General features: G+C 48.0%; 1 protein-coding gene across 3 annotated transcripts in view; it reads right to left on the reverse strand.

The window, feature by feature from the left end:
- Window positions 1–10,716: 10,716 nt before the first annotated feature.
- Window positions 10,717–16,070, reverse strand: part of LOC102457986 (scaffold attachment factor B1) — a 44,437-nt gene continuing 39,083 nt past the window's right edge. For 2 of the 3 annotated variants that reach the window (XM_075903089.2, XM_075903091.2), the window contains exons 19-21: window positions 11,906–12,018; window positions 11,383–11,434; window positions 10,717–11,085 (exon numbers count right to left, since the gene is read on the reverse strand). In XM_075903089.2, coding sequence (XP_075759204.2) covers window positions 10,956–11,085; window positions 11,383–11,434; window positions 11,906–12,018 — 295 coding nt within the window. In that variant the 3' untranslated portion in view covers window positions 10,717–10,955. Of the gene's footprint in view, window positions 11,157–11,382; window positions 11,435–11,905; window positions 12,019–16,070 lie in introns of all 3 variants that reach the window. The other variant, XM_075903090.2, reaches the window with a different exon arrangement.

Consider the following 16,070-nt stretch of genomic DNA (forward strand, 5'->3'; position numbering starts at 1 on the left):
AGGCAGCTATCGCCGCTATATGGACCTTAAGTGATGAAATGGCGAGTCCAGTTGACTGTAGCTGGAGGACATAGTCCAATAAGACATGCATCGGCGAAAGCAAGGGGTCTAGAAGCTTAGGAGCACACCATCGCACGAATCTGGACCACTTTGACAGGTAAGATTCCTGGTGGAATCTCTCCTGCTGTGCAGGAGAACACGCTTCACCTGGTCCGAACAAAGATTCTCGGACTCGCTGAACCATGTACCATCCATGCAGTGAGGTGCAGAGTATCCAGCTTCAGGTGACGCAGGGAGCCTCTCTGTTGTGTCAGCAAATCCGGTAGACAAGGTAGTCGGTGCGGTGCTCGTACGGAGAGCTGCCAAAGAGTTGAGTACCATGGCTGCCTGGGCCACGCTGGGGCTATGAGTATCACTCGTGCCCTGTCCATCACGATCTTCTCGAGTACTCTGGGAATGAGTACAACAGGGGGGAATGCATACAAGAGTGATGTGCCCCAGTGAAGGAGGAATGCGTCTCCCAGAGAGTGAGGGCCCACTCCCGCTCTGGAACAGTAGGCTCTGCATTTTGCGTTGGCACGTGTGGTGAAGAGATCTATCGCCGGAAACCCCCACTGATGGAAGAGAGTTCGGAGGACATCTGTGCGGATCACCCACTCGTGGTCCTGGGGGAAATACCTGCTCAGTGCATCCGCTGTGGTATTGCTCACACCCGGTAAGTATGACGCGACTATAGAGATGTTGTTTCGAATGCACCATTTCCAGAGGCGGATCGCTTCTGCACAAAGTGAACGGGATTGGGCACCGCCCTGTCTGTTCACGTAATACATTGCCACTACATTGTCTGTGAGAATCCTGGTGACAGTGCCTCTTATGTATACCTTGAAGTGTTTGCAGGCACGAAACACGGCTCGAAGCTCGAGAAGATTGATATGGAGCATCATCTCCGTCGTGGACCAACGACCCTGAACTGTTTTTGTGCCCATGTGGGCACCCCAGCCGATGAGAGAAGCGTCTGTGGTTATCTCTCGTGACGGTTGCGGTGCATGGAATGGGACTCCTGACAACATGTTGTTGTGATTCGTCCACCATAATAGGGAGTCCTTGACATGTACTGGAAGTACCACAGTCTTGCGGATGCTGTGGTCCGTAGGCTTGTACACCATGCTTAGCCAATGCTGCAGACACCTGAGGTGTAGCCTTGAATGGCGCACTATGATTGTCGTGGAAGCCATATGCCCCAGAAGCTGGAGATATACACGTACCGGGAGCATTGGAGCTTGCAAGACTGTTTTTATCAGGTCTTGTATTAATTGAAAACGCTCGAGTGGGAGGTGGACTCTTTCTGACTGGGAGTCGAGACGCGCTCCTATGAAGTTTAGAATTTGTGTTGGTAGTGGGTGTGATTTTTGAATGTTCACAATAAGGCCGAGGGAGTCGAACAACTCCTGAGTTGCGACTACCATGTGCTGTGCCTCTGACTGGGTGCGTGCCTTGATGAGGCAATCGTCGAGGTAGGGGAAGATAGCGACTCCTATCCTTCGAAGATGGGCAGCCACTACCGCTAGTGTTTTGGAGAACACCCTTGGGGCTGAAATGAGGCTGAAAGGCAGGACCCTGTATTGAAAATGGTCGTCGCCCACTACGAATCTGAGAAAACGCCTGTGCGCTATGTGTATCGTTACATGGAAATATGCGTCTTGCAAATCTAGGACTGCGAACCAGTCTCCTTTGTTTAGTGCTGGCATGATCTTGGCCAGGGTGGTCATTTTGAAGCGCTGCTTTCGGATAAAACGGTTTAGACCCCTCAGATCGAGGATGGGTCTCCATCCCCCGGACTTTTTGGGAACTAGGAAATACCTGGAGTAGAACCCTTTGCCCCGGAATTTGTCGGGTACTCTCTCTATGGCTCCAATCTCGAGCAGGTGAAGAACCTCTTCTCGAAGAGCGGCCCCATGAGATGGGTCCCTGAGAAGGGATGGGGTGGGAGGAGTGGTAGGAGGGATTGAAGCAAACGGGATTGTCAGGCCCGATGATATGACCTCTAGGACCCATCGGTCTGAGGTAATGGTGGCCCATCGATGAAGAAATGGCCTCAGGTGGTGGTGGAATAAGGTGGTGGTGGTGGTTGTAGGCTTTAGTGTGTTGACCGGTGGAGACATGTTCGAGTCCTCCGCACGGGAGTCAAACCTGCTGCTTCTGGGAAGGCCAAGCAGCAGAGCGATTCTGTTGTTGATGTTTACGTTGAGGGCACTGTCTAAATCTAGGCTGGTCGGATCCACGCTGCTGTTGCTGTTGCTGCTGCTTATAGGGGAAATAATCATATCTCCTCTGGAAGGGATAGTATCGTCTGCGTTTAAAAGGTGACGTGTACATCCCCAGAGAACGGAGAGTCATACGAGAGTCCTTGCCAGAATGGAGGATCTCATCGGTAGTAGAAGCAAACAGCTTCTGGCAATCAAAGGGTAAATCTTCCACTTTGGAGTTCAACTCCTTAGGGGCTCCCGCTGACAATAACCAGGAAGCTCTCCTCATCGCAATGCCTGTTGCCATCGCTCGAGCGGCTGTGTCGGCAATGTCCGCGGCTATCTGAAGGGCTGTTCTACATGCGGTGAAACCTTCCTGGACAACCGATCTAAGGAGAGACTTCTTACTGTCAGGGAGGTGTTGCATAAGTTCCGGTAACTTAGAGTAATTATCAAAGTTATGGTTCGATAACAGAGCAGCATAATTGGCAACCCGCAGTAGCAAGGTTGAGGAGGAGTAAACTTTCCGACCAAAGTGGTCCAGTTTCTTTGTCTCCCTATCCGGTAGGGAATTCTTAAATTGGGGCATTTTGTTCTTGTGGCAAACCGCATCCACTATCAGGGAATTCGGCTGAGGGTGATTGAAAAGAAAATCCAGGCCTTTGGATGAGACAAAATACTTTTTATCAATTTTCTTATTGGTGGGCGGTATCGATGTTGGTGTCTGCCAGATGTCCTGTGCCACTTCCAAGATGGCATCATCTACCGGGAGTGCAATCTTTCTTTGTTGTTTAGGGTGTAAATTCTTAAACAACTTATGTTCTTTAGCTTGAGACTCAGTGAGCTGCACCTCCTGAGATTGCGCTACACGTTTAAACAGGTCTTGGAATTCTTTAAGATCGTCCGGTGGTGACTTCTCGCCCAAGGACAGCGGTTCATCCCTAGAGGGCTGTGGTGAACCGGTATTAGGGGACATATCCGGATCAGCTTCTGAGAGTTGCCCTTCCTCTAGATCTGACATTTGTGATCGATGTGTGGGGGAACGAGAAGGTATGGGGCGTCGTAGCGGAGAATGTTTGGAGATCTCCGAACGCACAGAGCGTGGACTAACTGACCTACAGGAACATGGAGACCTGCGATGAGATCGAGAGTGACTGCGATGAGATGATTCAACATAGTCCGGTCTATAACGATGGGTATAGTGCCGGTCAGACCTTGCAGGGGACAAGCGTCTAGAAGATCAAGTACTGTCATACCTGACATAATATGTACTTCTTGGTGAATGAGTTGGTGATCGTGAGCGTCTCGCAGGAGAAGATCTAGAATATCTCTGGTGTGAACAGCTACGCTCTCTATCATAATAGTGACGAGATGAGAGACTGCGGTGATAATAACGCCTATGATCTCTTGCGTGGTGCGTAGAAGCACAACGGTGAGGGGATGGTTCGTGATAAGACCTTGGCGAGGTACACCGGGAGATTCCCTGGGTATTTGATTTATGTGTTGATGCTGCTGGCTGTGTAGAGCCTGGAGAGTGAAGGGTTAAGGGCTGTGAAGCAGGCACCTGAGGAGGGGCACGCTGATCCCCTGCCGGTGCTGAGGACAGCTCCCTGTGAGGGGCCGTGGTTAAAGGCACTTCAGCAGCCGGCATCGATAAAGCTGGTGCCGCTGCGTCAGTCTCTTTAAGAAGCTCCGGTGCCGGGTGAGGTTCCCGTGCCGGGGGCTGTCGAGATTCTGAAGTGCCGGCCGGCTTATTTACTGATGGAGCACGGGTTACCCTCGAACGAGAAGTACCCGGCTTGTCACCTGCGCTTACCCGCGACTGCGGAGCAGCTGGCAGGGAATGAGCAGGAGAGGCTTTCCTCTTTTTTGATGAGGGCATAGCCTCAGAAGGAGCCTTCCGCTTATCAGCCGTGGGGTCCGAGGCAGAGGATCCTGAGGCAGTGGAAGGCATGAGAGCCTTATCAAACAGGATCTCTTTTAAAGACGTTCCCGCTCCTTGCGGGCTCTAGTCGTTAGGCTGGCACAGTGGGTGCACTTTTGGGGGATGTGAGTCTCCCCAAGGCAGCGGATACAAGCCGAGTGCCCGTCTGACACCGGCATTGGCTCAGCACAACCTTCACACTTTTTGAAACCAGGGGAGCCCGGCATTTTGAGTTCTGGGGACTGAACGTTACCGCAGGCTAAGTGCAGCCGCTTGTATGCGTCCCCGGTTTCTCTCTCTCACTTTTCTTCTTCTTGTTCTCTTTTACTTTCTTTATATTTTATTTATTTATTTATTTATTTATTTTTTCAGGTAACCAGAGCAGGCAACAGAAAAACGCCAACACTGTATGAAATAGCACTGCTCTTTCTCGGTTTCTTCTTTTTTTTTCACCGTGTCTGCCAACGGGGCTAAACGCGCTATATATTTTAAAGTTTTAAAGTTATGAACTTTCCCCACGGCAAGCAACCGAAGGGGAGAAGGGGGAAACTTTGAGGAGAAAGGGGAGAAGCTCCGTCTGTGACCCAAGGCGGATGAGAAGAACTGGCGGGAGCCGGACAGCGCGCAGCAGATGAAAGGTGCGAAACGAGAGTGCACGCGCGTGGTCCGGCCACACAGCTCTGTAAAGCTCCGATTTGCGGCGCCGGGACCAGCCCGACACCAGAAGTGGAGCACCCACGGGGACTACCAGAAGAAGAATGGCATATTAGGCTGCATTAGGCGGAGCATTGCCAGAAGATCCAGAGATGTCATTATTCCCCTTTATTTGGCTCTGGTGAGGCCACATCTGGAGTATTGTTGTGACGGCGCGTTGGGGGTCCCCCGTCTCCTGCACCCCGAAATGGCATGAACAGACTTCACCAGCCAGTAGAATGGAGGTTGTTTATTGTTCCTCCAGCACAGCGCAGCACAGATGTAATCTGGTTACAGGAACTGGGGCTAAGAGGCCTCAGTGCCCCCCTTGAGATAGGGGAGTCCCAGTCCCCCTCCCCAGCTCCTTCTCCCCTGCTTTCCAGACAGGAACTCACGAACTCTCTTCCAGCCCTGCCCCCCAGCCAGGGCAGCATTCCACCTTCCTTTGTTCCTCTCCATGGGGGGTGGCTGGCCATACTCGTTTGCATAGTGACTCATCCTGTTTTGCTGGGTCGTGGTACCCACGGCAGCCAGTGGGGGTTACCCCAGAGCCAGCAGCATAGAAACCAGCCAGATACCCCCACTACGTCACAATTGTATCCAGTTCCGGGCCCCCACTACAAAAAGGATGTGGATGCATTGGAGAGGGTCCAGCGGAGGGCAACCAAAATGATTAGGGGGCTGGAGTATATGACCTCTGAGGAGAGGCTGAGGGAGTTAGGTCTGTTTAGTCTGCAGGGGCGAAGAGTGAGGGGAGATTTGATAGAAGCCTTCAACTTCCTGAAGGGAGGTTCCAAAGAGGATGGCGAGAGGCTGTTCTCAGTAGTGACAGATGGCAGAACAAGGAGCAATGGTCTCAAGTTGTGGTGGGAGAGGTCTAGGTTGGATATTAGGAAAAACTATTTCACTGGGAGAGTGGTGAAGCACTGGAATGGGTTACCTAGGGAAGTAGTGGAGTCTCCATCCCTAGAGGTGTTTAAGTCTTGGCTTGACAAAGTCCTGGCTGGGTTGATTTAGTTGGGTTTGGTCCTGCCTAGAGCAGCTGGCCTTGATGACCTTCTGAGGTCTCTTCCAGCTCTATGATACTATGACCAAGTAAAAGATAACTTGTGTGTATCCAGTCTAAAATGGCCATTAAATGGAACCGGGCGGAAAATGCAACTTGTCTACTCAAACTTCTGGGACTAGGGTTGCCAGGTGTCCGGTTTTGAACCGGACAGTCCAGTATTTGAGCTTTCTGTTTGAGAAACAAATTGAGAAAATATAAATGAGAAAATATAAATATCTGGTATTTTCTAAATAAGATGTAATGTAGATTGTGATATAATGTCAGGTGTGTCCGGTATTTTTGTTGAAACCATCCAGTAACCCTATCTGGGACACAAACTAAGCTAAGCTCTCATCTTGAATTTAACTCCTTGTTTCCAGCTGCATTAAACGCTCAATAGAATTATAAATGGCAGTGGCTTTTGGAGATTCACCTGTAGTAAGATGAGGGCCTAAAAGATAAGCCACAGGCCTGGTGTGATGTCTGAGACCTACACAATGGTCAAGACTTTGCTAATATAAAGCCAAGTTAAGCTGTGAGCTAAAGGCAGGTCCTGCTCACAGAAGTTGGCAAGAATAGGGCTGATAGGTCTGAGTGTTTCTGCACTAAGAGGTACTAAGCACAGGCCAGGGAGATGGTAACAGAACACCACCTTGTTAAACATCTTGCTCCCAATACACTCCCCATAGATAACAGGCACATACTGACCCAGGTTTACCACAGGTTCTAAAACAACATGATGAAATAGCAATATTTTGATTGGCCCACCTTGTACAAGCTAAGGAACAGTATCTTGGTAACGTGCAAGGGTAGCAACCTGATGTGTCAGGTGTGATGTGTCACTTTTTTGCACCCATGTACAAAAATGCACCTTAAGGAGGTTGTCCTTGTGCAGCCGATGGGACAGCAGAGATCCCACCACTGACTGATCAGAGTCCATTGTCACGGCACACATTCTTAGCATCACTGTAGGCATCTGCTCCAGGGAGCTATTCCTGCGCTTCATTTACAATAAACCTGGCCTGATGCCTTCATCTCTTATCTGATTGTGTGTCTTCGGGGGTTCTCTTGGAGTCTGCTGTGTTGGCTCTCTGTGCAAAGCCAGTGCAACATACGAGGGGAGCAGATACATGCAGCCAAATTGTTATAATCATTGAACAGATCAAGATAACAGTCAGGACACTGCACCAGGGACTTCTGACCACGCCACCTTTGGGTGCAGCTGAGATCGCAAACACACGGGTAACTCTTTTCTGACTGTGAACAGTATAAATAATAAAATCAACCACCCCATGGAACAATTTAGAGTACGTTGATTTTATTATGCTCAGTGTCCACTCTCCTGTTGGAGATAAACTATAAAGTCCACTGATGTGCCTGAGGAACTCTGGACTGTGTCCAACACCTGATTACAAAAGGATGCCTCTCACCTTCAACTGCAGGACTTAAAAAACACCAAAGTGCTACACTCTACAAACACCCAGCTCTTGATAGGACTTTTTAGCAGTAGATCATAAAGTGCTTACAAAGGAAGTATCACTAGCCCTATTTTACAAATCAGGAAACTGAGGCATGGAGCAGGACATGACTTGTTCAAGGTCACTCATCAGACCAGTGGTTGCACTAGGAATACAACACACAGCTTCAGTGATCCATTCACTAGGCAATCACAATTGTGCATCAGTAAAATGTGAATAAGTTGTGACATGACTTAGAAGTGTGAAGAAGGGCTGTTAGGTAAGACACAAGGGCTACGTCTACACTGGCATGATTTTCCGGAAATGCTTTTAACGGAAGTTTTCTGTTAAAAGCATTTTCGGAAAAGCACATCTAGATTGGCAGGATGCTTTTCCGCAAAAGCTCATCTAGATTGGCAGGATGCTTTTCCGCAAAAGCACTTTGCGACCTGGAGCAGGGGGTTAAGGTACATGACCTGGATTGTGACCCAGGGCAAGGAATTGGGATGCAGGATCTGGGAGGGGATATGGGTGCAGGATGAGAGGCATGGTTTGGATTATGTGGGGTAGGGGATACAAGGGGAAGAGCATTGAGGGGAGGGTGGGTCTGGGGTGCCAGAGGCAGAGACTGGTCAGACATACCTGGGTGACTCCTGGCTAGCAGCTCAGCAGGTTTCTTGGGCAGACTCCCTGCCTTCCATGCCCCTGCTGCAGGGCCATGTGCTTCTATGAACAACTGCAAGCCAGATTGGGGGGGAAGCGGGGGAATGGTGTGGAGAAGGACAGTGTGCGAAGAAAGTGACCAATGGGAGTGGTCACCCCCCCCCCCCCCCCCCCCCGCTTTCAGCTGTTCAAAGAGAAACAGGGCCCCACAGCTGACTTTACTCAGCCTGGTGGGGGTGGGGCACACAGGGAGCCTCCCTGAGGCTCCAGACTGCTGGCAGACTGGATCCAGCGGCTAGGTGGGCCAGATTTGGCCAACGGGCCACCCCCAAGCTAGGATAAAAACTTTCTGGCAATTATGCATGCAGCCCACACACCCCTCAATTGGAATACAGATGAGCAAGCACTCAAAAAAAAACAAAAAAAAAAAAAACAATGAATGGCAGTTCAGTTTTGCAGATATGGATGCGAAATCCACCCAGGGCTCTGTCGTTCAGCAAGTCTAGCTTCTAGAATGCGTGCTTTGATTTTACATAGAAAACTACGTGACCATTTGTCCCCAGTGCTTCTACTTACTATCACTAGTATCTCCGTACTTCATTAAACAAACAGTAAACACATCTACATGCTGCCTGTGACCTGGTAGAGCCAGGGAGGGCTGCTTCTTTTGAAGCAGTGAAGCCATGAACACAAGTTTCCAGCTGCACAGCAGCTGGATGCTCATGGACATGCCTGGATAGTGCCTATCACTGACCTGTAGACACCACAAGGCGAGCATGGGCTCAGAGGCGGCCTCTGGTGTTGTCATGGCTGGTGAGCCAGGGAGCTGAGCCTTGTGCACAGACAAGACCCTCCCCATCCCACTAAGGGAAGGTGGCAGAGAGGTGCATCACAAGAAACCCTGTGAGGGCAGGGGCTCAGACAGGAAAGACAGAGGGTTATCTGGATCCCAGTCTGCTTGCTAAGGGGTAGGAAGACACCAGATGGTTAGAGAGGGGAATACTGCTGAAGATACCATCCAGGCAGGGGAGCTCCATAAAAGGCACTGGGAGATGTGGCAGAAGGTTATGAACAAAGCTGGAGAGAAGGCAGCAGAAGGGACGTGGCAGGAGTGAAGGCGAGGGACCCTATTGGGCTGGCCAGGCTCTGCGGGCAAATGGGGTGGGTGTTAGTCCCCTGCTGACCCAAGAGAAAGGTCCTGAGATCACACTGGTGTGAGGTGCTGTCCAGGGCAAATGTCAATGTCAGATTCCCAGTTCTTGGAAGCTGTCAGTAACTGCAACCGTGATGAGACATCCACACTGCAGTATCCTCATTTATCGATCCTAGAGCTCAGATGTACAGTGCACCTCATCCCAATGGTGTGTAGCTCCCATGTCCAACACTGCCACGGGAGTGTGGGGTGGCACCTGCCATCTCGACATGCACTGGGAACAAGGACACCCAAGCTTCCCTGCCTTACAACTCCCGCTCTCTTTTGCCCCTTTAGATCTCTCATTTATATGGTCTAGGTGCCTTCTCAAGTCCAGCTGGGAGGCAGCTGACAAATCCTAGGTGCACAGGACTGAGTCAGTCACTCTGTGATTGGGTGTTTGCAGCAGACAGGTTATTCTTCTGGCCACTAAAAACACAAAATCAAAAAGGCCTCAATGTGTTAGGGCCCCCCACAGACTGGTGCTGCTCTGGTCCCTGCCACTGCCTGCAACAGGCAGGGAGCTGCTCCAGGCCTATCAGTTAATCAAAAGCAGTAAACCATTCCCATCCCTAGCAGGTAGTATTGTGAAAATAAGCAACATTTCCATGTTAGTTGTCTCAGGGATTATTAGTGGCACAGAAGGAAATTGGTATTTTAAAGAAATTTTAACCTTCCCAAGTCAACCTTTGAAACCCAACTCCCTCCCCCCTTATGCGATCCTCTCTCTTCTATTAAAACCACTATTTGCAATCCCCTTTGTTACCCTCATTTTCCAATTTCAGCTGCTAAGCTTAGGGCTCATTTCCTCAGATTTCTGACCAACTCTGGATTCCAGCTGTCACGAGAGCATCCCTTGAGTAAGGATTGCTACACTACAGAGGCTATGGGCACAACTATATTGACAGATGTGTGGCCATAATCTCATAGCATAGATGCAGCCTATCCCTATGGAAGAAGTTTTTCTACTGACGAAGAAACATCTCCATGAACAATTGTGCTTCCAACGATCAAGCTCTCGTCCACTGACAGAGCTGTCAGCACAGCTGTTAGAATGTGGGTTTTTTCCCCACTTCTGAGCTACTGCGACTTAACTTTTCAGTGCAGACGAACCTATGAAAACAAGTCCTGTGTCTTGCTTTGGGACACCACATCCAGTGTTCCCTCCAGAATGAAAGTGCCTTCTTTCCAGTACAATTCTCACAAGGGGATTTGGAGAGATCTAGTGGAAAAACAAAACACTGCAAATAAATCCTTGTCCATTTCCTCTCCATCCCAAGAGACATGGAATTTGGTTATAGTGTCTTCTCCGTGTCCTCAGAGCCAGTACTTTTTCTTTTCCCTCTAGTCTGTTTCTCTTGCTACCTAAAATGGCTGGTGAGAGAATCCTTTTAAATTTGTAGTCCCCTTTGTCATGTGACCTCACAGTCAGTTTCAACATCTTGATACAATTCTAACTCTGGCATTTGCAGAAGCAGTGAGACAGAAGACAGTTAACTGTAAACTTTTTTTTTAATGGAAAATGGAATGCTTCATTGTCAAACATTTTAGATGGGGATATGAACAACACATTACAAAAACAAAGGAGTTCACATTGCATTGAGTTATATAATGTGGCAGCAGCTTAAAAAAATTACACATTTATGGTAACCCATCAGTTACAGTTAAGGTAACCTGGGGTAAGAGAGAATTCAGCTCTGTTGCCATCTCACATTAAAAAATTAAAACACATTCAGTAGCGACGGTTGAAACGAGGGTCATTGGGTCTGTTTGCTCTTTCCTGGCCTGCAAATCCTTCCCCTTGCATCCCTCCACCATGCATCATCTGGCCTTGGTTGCCACTCTGCATGAAGCCTCCACGCCTACAAAGAGATTCATACACTAATTTTTCTTCTGAGTGTTTATGTTTTCACTGCAACTCTTTCTTGTAGGACTTTCATTCATACGAAGATAAAATGAGAAGATTTATTATTCATTGTCATTATATCAATGACAAAAACATTCTTGAATTATTATACTTTGTATCACTAAATTATATTTATTCTCTCAAAAGATTTCACTGATTAATTTAAACATTCTAAGGAATGACTGCTACAGAGGGAAGGGAATTGGAATAGGAGGTACAAGTCCCAATTACCCTTGGGGATAAAGCTGCTTACCCTGACAGGCCTCCACGATGCATGGCATGGCTTGGTCTGCCTCTACTACTACCTAGAAATAAAAAAAAGTTCAAGCATTTCCTTTTATTATCTCCATCTCTATATAAAAAAAAAAACCTTTTCCTGCACGACAGAGTGACGTCATGAGTCACTCTGCATCCTGCAGCCTCCTTTACACCCACACCCCCTTCCTCCCCCGCACTCCAGGTAGCCGCAAGCCATGTGGCTTCCCCCCTCACCCATGCTCGGGGTGGGTGGATGGGTGGGGTAGAGCTCCGTGGCCTTCAGCCAACCCCCCTGGGAGAGAGAACTGGGCCTGCTGCAGCCCGGCAAGACCCGCCAGGCGACCCAGTGGAGAGAGCCGCCCCGGGGCCTCTGTGGCCGAGGGGGGTTGGCGAGTGCAATGATCAGGGGGCACAGCCCCCTAGTTCTCCTTATATCCAGTTTTGCTTTCTTAATGTTAATAACACTATGTTTAGCATCAGAAGTGTAGAAGCAATTAGTGACAAAGCAAGAAGTGTACCTTGCCATCTCTCATGATCCCGTCCCATCATTCCTCCATCCGTGCTGCTCTGCCAAGAGCGATCTTTATGCCCCTCAAATTTCCGACCATGATCTCCCCAGTCACGTCCATCCCTGTCAAAGAAAGAAAAATCATTTAGGTATGTTTCCTACCAATTCAACAGCACATGAAGCCAAACATAACATCTCATTCATATACACAGGGTTCGACAAACCGCTGTTTCTACTCGCCCGTGGCGCGTAGATTTCAGCTGGTTGCTCTGTGTGCCCCATTTACTGGCGCCGCGCACATTCGCAGTACTGGTCTGGCACATGCGCGGTTCGGGGCTGGTGAATAGCTCTTGCCGCAGTTTGTTGAGCCCTGCACATATACATATTAACATAATTGACACAAACGTATCTGGAATCCACAATGATCATCTGTTGCACCATACTGTAGTAATAAACTTGCTGAAAAAGCCACCTAATGTTACAAATGAGGAAACAAGATTTCCTTAATCCTATTTAATCAACAAAGCTTAATGTCCATTGACTTCTCCGAATATCCAGGCTGGCCAGTCTGACCAACTCAATACAGTAATTAGAATTGAACGTACGTTGTCATGTCTTGGCACAAAGATTGCTAGGAAGAGATCCACCTAACAAAGAGAGGGAAGAGCATCTTTGCGGGCAGGCTTGCAAACTTAGCGAGTAAAGCTTTGAACTAGGTTCGGCACGGGATGGCGACCTAAGCCCTGAGATAAGTGGGGAAATGGGATACTGGGAAAAAACACAAGGAGGAAGGTGCAACAGAGGAGGACCCCCAATTCGTATGGAGAATGTAGGGCAATCAGCTAGTTATCCAAGGTGTCTGCACACAAACACAAGAAGCCTGGGAAACAAGCAGGAAGAATTAGAAGTCCTGGCACAGTCAAAGAACTATGATTGGACTGGAATAAAGGAGACTTGGTGGGATGACTCTCATGACTGGAGCACTGTTCAGGAAGGACAGGTGGGAGAGAAAAGGTAGAGGAGTTACACTATACGTAAGAGAGCAGTATGATTGCTTAGAGCTCCAGTATATAGAAGGTGAAAAGCCTATTGAGAGTCTCTGGGTTAAGCTTAAAGACGGAAGCAACAGAGGTGATGTTGTAGTTGGTGTCTGCTATAGACCACCAGATCAGGTGGAGGAGGTAGACTAGACTTTCTTCAGACAACTAAGAGAAGCTTCCAGATCACAGGCCCTGGTTCTCATGAAGGACTTTAATCACCCTGACATGCTGGGAGACTAATACACAGACAATCCAGGAAGTTTTTGGAGAATGTTGGGGATAACTTCCTGGTACAAGTGCTGAAGGAACCAACCAGGGGACACGCGCAGCTTGACCTGCTGCTCACAAACAGCGAGGAATTAATAAGGGAAGTAGAGGTGGGTGACAATCTGTGAAGTAGTGATCATGAGATGGTCGATTCCAGGATCCTGACAAAGGAAGAAAGAGCAGCAAAATACAGATTCTGCACCCCAGAAAAACAGACTGACTCCCTCAGACAACTGATGGGCAGGAACCCCTGGTATGCTATCATGAAGGGGAAAGGAGACCAGGAGAGCAGGCAGCATTTTAAAGAAGCATCATTGAAAGCACAAGCACAAACATCCCGATACGCAGTAAGAAAAGCAAATATGGTTGGTGACCAGCTTGGCTTAGCAGTGAAATCCTTGACCAACTTAAGCACAAAGAGGAATCTTATAAGAAATGGAAATTTGGACAGATGACTAGGGAGGAGTGTAAATATATTGCTCAACAATGCAGGGGTGTGATCAGGAATGCCAAAGCACAACTGGAATTCTAGCTTAGCAAGGGATGTGAAAGACAAGAAAAGTTTCTACAGGCATGTTAGCAGTAAGAGGATGTGGGACCCTTACTAGATGAGGGAGGTAACCTAGTGACAGAGAACCTTGGAAAATCCTGAAGTACTCAATGCTTTTTTTGCCTCTGTCTTCACAGACAAGGTCAGCTCCCAGACTAACACACTAGGCAACACAGTATGGGAAGGAGGTGGGCAGCCCTCGGTGGAGAAAGAACAGGTTAAGAACTATTTAGAAAAACTGGACACACAAATCCATAGGGGCGGATCTAATGCATCCGAGTGTGCTGAGGGAGTGGGCTGAAGTAGAGCCATTGGCCATTATCTTTGAAAACTTGTGGCAATCAGGGGAGGTCCTGGATGATTGGAAAAAGGCAAATGTAGTGCCCATCTTTAAAAAAAAGGGAAGGAAGACAGCCCAGGGAATTACAGATTGTTTAGTCTCACCTCAGTCCCCAGAAAAATCATGGAGGGGATCCTCAAAGAATCCATTTTGAAGCACTTGGAAGAGAAGAAAGTGATCAGGAATAGTCAGCATGGATTCACCAAGGGCAAGTCACGCCTGACCAACCTCGTTAACTTCTATGAGGAGGTAACTGGCTCTGTGGACATGGGGAAGTTAGTGGATGTAATATCCCTTAACTTTAGCAAAGCTTTTGATATGGCCTCCCGCAATATTATTGCCAGCAAGTTAAGGAAGTATGGATTGAATAAATTGACTGTAAAATGGATGGAAAACTGGCTAGATTGTTTGGCTCAAAAGGTAATGATCAATGGCTCCATGTCTAGCTGGCTGTCAGCTTCAAGTGGGGAAGAATCCTAAGCACTGTTATAGGCTGGGGACTGATCAGCTAAGCAGCAGTTCAGCAGAAAAAGACCTGAGGATTACCGTGGATGAGACGCTGGATATAAGTCAAAAGTGTGCCCTTGCAGCCAAAAAGCTAATGGCATTTTAGGATGCGTTAGGAGCACTGCCAGCAGATCTAGAGAAGTGATTGTTCCCCTTTATTCGGCTTTGGTAAGGCCACATCTGGAGTATTGCGTCCAGTTCTGGGCCCCCCACTACAGAAAGGATGTAGAGGCATTGGAGAGGGTCCAGCAGAGGGCTGGAGCACAGGACGTATGAGAGACTCAGGGACTTGGGTTTATTTAGTCTGCAGAAGAGAGAGGAGAGATTTGATAGCAGCCTTTAACTACCTGAAGGGGGATTCCAAAAGGATATAGAGAGGCTGTTCTCCGTTGTGACGGATGGCAGAATGAAGAGCAATAAATAGTCTTAAGCTTCAGTGGGGGAGGTCTAGGTTGGATATTAGGAAAAACTATTTCACTAGACTAGGGAGGTAGTGAAGCACTTGAATGGGTTCCCTAGGGAGGTGGTGGAATCTCCATCCTTAGAGGTTTTTAAGCCCCTGCTTTACAAAGTTCTGGCTGGGATGATTTAGTTGGGGATGTTCCTGCTTTGGGAAAGGGGCTGGACTTGATGACCTCTTAAGGTCTCCTCCAGCCTTCGGATTCTGTGTTTTGCAGAGGGATTATTCAGAGCAAATAGTATCTGATTTTAAAGTTAACAAAACTTTGGAAGCACTTTTACTGTTTTTTCCCCTGAAAGGAGCTAAATATCCTTCCAGGCTGGTCCTTGCCATTTCAACTGAAAATCAGAGGTAAAACCCCACCGTGTAACTGGTGAATAAATATGTATGAGACAGAAGTAAAATACACAGTAAATCTTAATACTGTGATAAAAGATTAAAAGAATAATTTCACTACCTTTGAGTGTTCTCCATTATATAGTTGGAAAATCTCAATTCATGCTTAAGATTGGCATGATAGTTAAACAAAACGGGTCAGATTCCTAGTCCCATACTGTGTTTTCCATTAAGAGTTTGGTTTCTCTTCCATTTACCAGTCCCAAATCCAGTCCACTTGCTGTAGCTTACTCCCTCTTCAAAACATTTCAGGAGCACCAGGGTCAATCATATTTGAACTTGAAAAGAAACTTTACAAGAGAACTGTGAATATAGGCAAAACACTGTATACAGCAACTACTTATTAGAGATCTCTGAAATGTACATGTGCACATTGTGAACAGGAGCAGCTAACAGGGAGTTCTCCAGGTAAAGGAGGAGTAAATATGGGACCCTTGTGGTAAGTGGTTGTCTGGAGGGGGGGGGGAGGAGGGAAGGGAAGGGGGAGAGAGAGAGCGAGCGAGAGAAGCTTGAGTTTGTCTGGTTTGTTTGAAGGAGCTTCCAAAAAGTTTGAAATCTAGAAGTCTCTGTTAATTGGCTAAGCCTCAGTTAGGGGGAGGGGCTATCAGGACTTTA

The sequence above is a fragment of the Pelodiscus sinensis genome, chromosome 32 (genome assembly GCF_052426305.1).
Source record: "Pelodiscus sinensis isolate ZL-2025 chromosome 32, ASM5242630v1, whole genome shotgun sequence".
In the NCBI taxonomy this organism is placed as follows: Eukaryota; Metazoa; Chordata; order Testudines; family Trionychidae; genus Pelodiscus; species Pelodiscus sinensis.